The sequence below is a fragment of the Melanotaenia boesemani genome, chromosome 22, assembly GCF_017639745.1.
Source record: "Melanotaenia boesemani isolate fMelBoe1 chromosome 22, fMelBoe1.pri, whole genome shotgun sequence".
NCBI lineage: Eukaryota > Metazoa > Chordata > Actinopteri > Atheriniformes > Melanotaeniidae > Melanotaenia > Melanotaenia boesemani.
In genome coordinates, this window is record NC_055703.1 from 10213573 (window position 1) to 10219639 (window position 6067).

Here is a 6067-nt window from a genome sequence, read left to right on the forward strand (position 1 = left end):
TAACACATCTAATATCCACACATGCTGAAAGATGTTAAGAAAAAAATAAAGTATTGGTCAAAAACAAACTCTGCAAGAAAAACATAAAACAGAAGCAGGAGTGTCCTCAGAACTAAACCAAAGAATTCAGCCTGTGGGTGAACCAGGAGGTAATGTCTGACATTTTCAGCTCTCAGTGTCTGACTCATTTGACCAAACAGAGAACATATCGTCAGTAATTGTGTTACTCTGCATGAGGAATGGCCTGAGTGTTGCACAGTCCCATGACTGCTTAACGGCAAAATGAACCACATCAGCACAAAAACTAGTCATTGTGCTGTCATTGGACCTAGTTTATGTAAATAAAGGGAATGTCATTTGGAACACCACACTTTACCAGCTGTACTTTTCACTGTTTATAAAAAGCAAAACAAGATTGAAAAGATGCAACTTTTAAAAAAAAATATTTAAGTTTTTCTCTGGATTTTTAAAAATAATAAAATCATAACCTCTGAATAATAAAATGAAAACAAAATCTTCTGGAGCATTGTAAACAATGTCAATAAAATACAGCTCATGATATGTTTTACATATGTTTTTATTTAAACGATCAGGGAGTGGCATCAGTGGAGTGATGAAGTGAGGAGGAGCTGAGTGATGTGTGAATTTGGGGGCTATAAAAACCAGTTTCTTTTTGCTTGGCTGCAACTAGACGTACAGACTTAAACCACAGCACAACCTGCAGCCTGCGCCTGTGTGCACCTGAGGACTGAAAACAAAGAAAAGGTAACTGTTTCTCCTATTTGTATATGATGTATGTTTCCTATGATACTGAAAGTATCCTGACTCTTTGCTTAAATAGTGTCTCTGACTTTAATACTTTGACACCAGAATTTTACTGTTGTAGCTGCTGCATTTGGAGCAACCTAAAAAACTTAACAGATAGTTTTTAAACTTTATCAATTTCAATTTGAAGACATGAGAGGATTGATAGGAGACAGAAATTGTAACTTGATTTTTGGTAAGAAATTAAAAATAGATTAATGGGTAAAAAATCTTCTTGAACAAGCAAACCTAATAAAATCTCATGGAAATCTAACATGCACCACACACTGCTTCATGTATATAAGAAAAGGCTTTAAACAACTAATTTACTCAACTGATGGTTGATGAAATTAACTGGTGCATATATTTTCCATATGAAAGCCACAAATAACCAAAAGTGTAAAATAGATGTAGCAATGTGGAAAAAGCATAAAATATTCAAGTAAAATTCAAATACCTACTCAAGTAAATACTTTATATCTTGTATTAAACCACTGATTGCATGGACTAGTTTTTTTCAAAGGACCGGCCTTAAAATAAAGAAAGCATCCTCAGGAATTCTGAACTAACTTGGCGAACATTGTTCTAACTGCCCCGGTGACAAAACAGATGCACACAATCAAGCTGAATCTAGATATGAGAATATATTTACTTAAATTCATTTTTACATGTAGTTTGAATGCTTTTGATGGATTATCAAGGGCATTTTGTTAATGGTGAAGAAAACTTACCTCTCCCCTGTTAGATTAAATATATATACAATACATAGTTATACAGTATTTGACAAATATTACTTTGTGAATAATAAAACTAATAGATAAGAAATGTTTTGAAATGGTCTGTTTGTTCTGTTTTTAACCAATGACAAACATTATGAAGAATGATATAAAAAGAGCAGCTGTGTATTAGCTGTATAGTTTTTAGGCACCAAACGGCTATTTTTCCACATTCCTCTGTAAGTGCACCTAAGTAACTAATATGAACCAGAACCAAGCGCTGTTGTATTTTTACATGAGTTGGGAGGTTTTCTGCAGACCATCCAGTTTTATCGATTCATTCAGTTGTTTTAAGTTAACAGAAAAGATGGAATTTACACAATATTTTACGTAGTGTTGGTGTTTGCTGTAGAGTTCTGGTTAGCTTGGGAACTATTTTCTATCTTCATGGGTTGTCAAAGCTTGATCTTGCTGCAGCTGTTTGTGTTTTGTGTTAATTATAAAAGTTTTTGATGGATGTCTATCAAATCATCTCAGACTTGTTTGTGACGAAATCACTTAACCTTTCTTGACAGGCGACATGGATGTAAGTACCTCATCAAATCCTCAGATCCCCACACTGGTAAGAATAATTAAAATCATTGCACCAGTTTTTCCCTCTGAAAATAAATGTTTTATTATTTGCTTATGTTTCCAACTGCTAGTTGGTGTCCTCCATCCTGTCCACCCTCTCTCTTCCACGTATCTCTGTTCTGGCTCCTGATCCACCTCTCTCTCCATCCTCCCCTTCTCCTCCTCCGTCTCAGCATGCTGACGCTCTGTGTGGCAGCTGTCCGCCCTCCGGTTCTGCCCCACAGGCCAGCAGCCTTTGGCCCAGCCTGCCTCCGTCTGGAACCGGGTTTCCTGCATGGCCAGGACAGCCCACCCAGCCTGCACCTTGCTGGACCAGCCAGCCAAACACACCCTGCTGGCCTGCTACACAACCAGTTCCAGCCTCTGTCCCTGCTCCAATTTCAGTTACAACTCCTGCTCAAGTTATAACACCAGCGGCAACTACAGCCGTGGTTCCAGCTCAAATTCCAACTCCTACAGTGCAGCAGACCTGCCAGCCTTGCTGGCCAGGCACCCAGTATCAACCTTTCCAGCCAGCAGCTCCAATGCAAGCCCCAGTTCAAGCCCCAGCTCAAGCTCCTGTTCTTGCACCTGCTGCCAGCATCCATCCAAGTGTACCCATCTGGCCTGCCCACCCTGGATGGCCTTATAACCCAGGACAGTCAGGATGGCCTGGACAGAATCCTCCTCTCATGCCTCAACACTGGCTTCCACCAACATCTGGACCTCTTGTGAGTCAAATGAAAGAACCTAACATGTGTGGACATTGTAATGTTGTTGGTTGGTTGTCAGATAGCTTGACAATACTTCTACCTTTGCTGTCTAGAGTGTTCCATACAATTTAAACCTGGCGCGGGGCGTGTATGACAAAATGATGATGACAATCCTGGGTAATGTGAAACCTAATGCAAAAATGTAAGCTACAACCACAATATCAATATATTTTCCTTTTACTTACATCCATATTATAGATTTTTTTTAATTCATCGATGTGCTTGATCCTCTTCAAAAAAGTTGGATTTCATGCAACACAGAAAAGGATAAAGTATAATCAGCTCTGTCTCCCTCAGGTTCACAGTGAACTTCCTCAGAGGAAACGACATTGCCTTTCACATCAATCCCCGCTTCAATGAAGGGGGGAAACAGGTGGTGGTCCGTAACCACAAAATGGGTGAGCGCTGGGGCTCGGAGGAGAGGGACCTGAAGGGACCCTTTCCTTTTGCTCTTGGGAGCCCTTTTGAGGTGAGGAAAAAGGACTCAGATAAGGAGCAAAAAAATTATAACTACTATATTTCCAGCATAAGGGGACACAGATTTTTTTAAAACAAAACAGATGGAGGGTCGTTATTGGTTAGATTAAACCAGTAAGAAAACGTAAGTAAGTAAGAAATTAAGAAAACAAGATTCCTTTTACAACATACAACTCCAGTTCCAAAAAATATTGTGATGGTGTATAAAATGTAAATAAAAACAGAATGCAATGATTTACAAATCTCATAAACCCATACTTTATTAACAATAGAACATAAACAACATATCACATGTTGAAACTGAGACAATTTAACATTATATGAAAAAATATTAGCTCATTTAGAATGTCATGATAGCAACTTAAAATTTGGAACAGGGTGATGTTTACCATTGTGTAGCATCTCCTCTTCTTTCAACACCTTTCTTCAAAAATCTGGGGCATTAGGAAACCAGTTGCTGGAGTTTTAGGAGGAGAATATTGTCCCATTTTGGTCTAAGATAAGAATCTAGCTGCTTAACAGTCCTGCACCTTTGTGGCCCGATTTTTCATATAATGCTGCTCGAAATGTTTTTTATTGATGAAACATCTGAACTGTAGGCAGGCCAGTTCTGCGCCCGGACTCTTCTCCTGCAAAACCATGCTGTTGTGATGGATGCAGTATGTGTTTTGGCATTGTCTTACTGAAATATGCAAGACCTTCTTTGAAAACAAAGTTGTCTGGATGGGAGCAGTTGTTGCTTTTAAACCTCAGCATTGATGGAGCCTTCACAGATTCGGAAGCTGCCTACAGTTTCTGAACTGTCCACTGATGACAAGATTGGTGGTCCCTCTCCTCCTTAGTCTGCAGGACATCGTGCCCATGGTTTCCAAAAAGAATTTCAAATTTTGATTAATCAGACTTTGCCTCAGACCAATGAGCTTTTAAATGAGAGTATGGCAGCATTTCTGGGTCACAACAGAGATTTGATCTGCATTTGTGGATTTCAGGGTGAACTGTGTTCACAGACAGTGAGTTCTGAAAGTCTTCCTGAGCCCATGCAGTGATTTCCAAGAGAGAATCATGTCTGATTTCAATGCAGTGCCCCCCTGAGATCTTCAAAATCTTTGCAATTCTATATTGAGGAACATTTTTCTGCAATTGTTCCACAATTGTTATATGTAGTTTGTCACAAATTGGTAAACCTCTGTCCATCCTTACGTATGAGAGGCTCTGTCTTTCTGAAATGCTCTTTTTATACCCGGTCATGTTACAGATCTGCTGCCAATTAGCCTAATTAGTTGTCAAATGCTCCTCCAGTTATTTTTGATTTGTGCCAGTTACGTTTCCAGCCATTTGTTGCTCTTGTTCCGACTTTTTTTGAGATGTGTTGCTGCTATCAACTTGAAAACAACCTAATATCCTCTCTCCATATATTTACTATTTAACATATTTTTAATATAGTAAATGGAAAAACAGCTCAGTTTTAACATCTGGTGTTGTCTATATTGAGAATAAAATATCAGTTTATGAAATTTGCAAATCATTGAACTCTTTTTTTTTCTTACATGGCTTCCCAACTTTTGTGAAAATGGAGTTGTAAAACACTAACTAACTACGTGGCAAAAACCATCCATCCATTTTCTATACCCACCTTTATACAATGCACGTTGCAGGAAAGGAAAAAACTAACTAAAACTAATAACAAGTGGTCATGTTAATGTTTCAAAATGCTACACGTGGTGTGTTTGACTGACTTTAGGTCGCTTTCTTGTGATTAACATCAGGCTAATGCTTGGAAAAGATGGAAAGGGTTGGAAAGTCGTTTGTGCAGGCGGGTCCTAGATAAAGGAGCTGTTATACTGCAGGGAGGCTCTTGGAGGTCAGTGGGGGTCTCACATTGCTCAGTAACATCAATAAAAATAATCGCAGCAAAGAGGTGTCAGATCTGTAGAGCTGTGTCCAAGAGTCTTTCTGTCCATGTTTACTGACATTCCAAGCATATCAGCAACTAATCTGATAGTGTAAGGTGTAAACAGGATTTCCTGGCTGTTTTTTGTCTGTGCACTTTCCATTTTTTCATAATTGTTTACAAGGTCAGGTAAAGACTTGATGCAACATGCATTTAACATTTTCTTATGCTTTAAAATCAAGCGAAACACTACACTGTTGTTTTTTTCTTTTTCCAGATGAAGATCCTCTGCACTATTGAGGCATTTAGGGTGGCGGTAAACAACATCCCACTGTTTGAGTTCCGTCATCGTGTCCGAGAGCTCAATCAAATTGACCGAATCAACATTTTGAACGATGTCGTCCTGACTTACATCAACGTGGAGACGCTTCCTTAAGGAATACACTATTATTCACATGCATTTGCAGCAGATTTTATGCCAGTGTGGTGTAACTTCAGCACCTTTTCAACACCTTATATAAGCAAATCTTGCAGGAACTAAAACCTGCTACCCTGGGGTAGCACAAGAAAAAGTGTGACTTTGTTATATATTAATAAAGACCTGAACTAAGGTCAATCTATTATATGCTCCAATACGGTCCACAGAATTAACAGTTTAATAGAAAATGTTTATTTTTCAGTTTGAAGATACAACTGTATTTATTGTGTACAATATTTTCAAAATTATTAAACTAATACTAACTAAAATGTTTTGTGAATTAAACATGACCATGAAGATTAAATAAAATTAAACA

The 6067-nt window shown here is 38.3% G+C and overlaps 1 protein-coding gene across 2 annotated transcripts; it reads left to right on the forward strand.

The window, feature by feature from the left end:
- Window positions 1-598: 598 nt before the first annotated feature.
- LOC121633190 (galectin-3) lies at window positions 599-6031 on the forward strand. Of its 2 annotated transcripts, XR_006009014.1 has the most exons (7): window positions 599-765; window positions 2096-2142; window positions 2327-2863; window positions 2959-3047; window positions 3203-3374; window positions 5124-5243; window positions 5551-5636. XR_006009014.1 is itself a non-coding variant. In XM_041975008.1 (6 exons), exons 2-6 carry the CDS (start codon window positions 2101-2103, stop codon window positions 5707-5709), a joined length of 999 nt encoding a protein of 332 aa, XP_041830942.1. In that variant the 5' UTR covers window positions 599-765; window positions 2096-2100; the 3' UTR covers window positions 5710-6031. The 2 variants fall into 2 exon arrangements, 1 of the variants encoding a protein (XP_041830942.1); XM_041975008.1 differs by lacking the exon at window positions 5124-5243 and having other exon boundaries at window positions 5551-6031.
- Window positions 6032-6067: the final 36 nt, after the last annotated feature.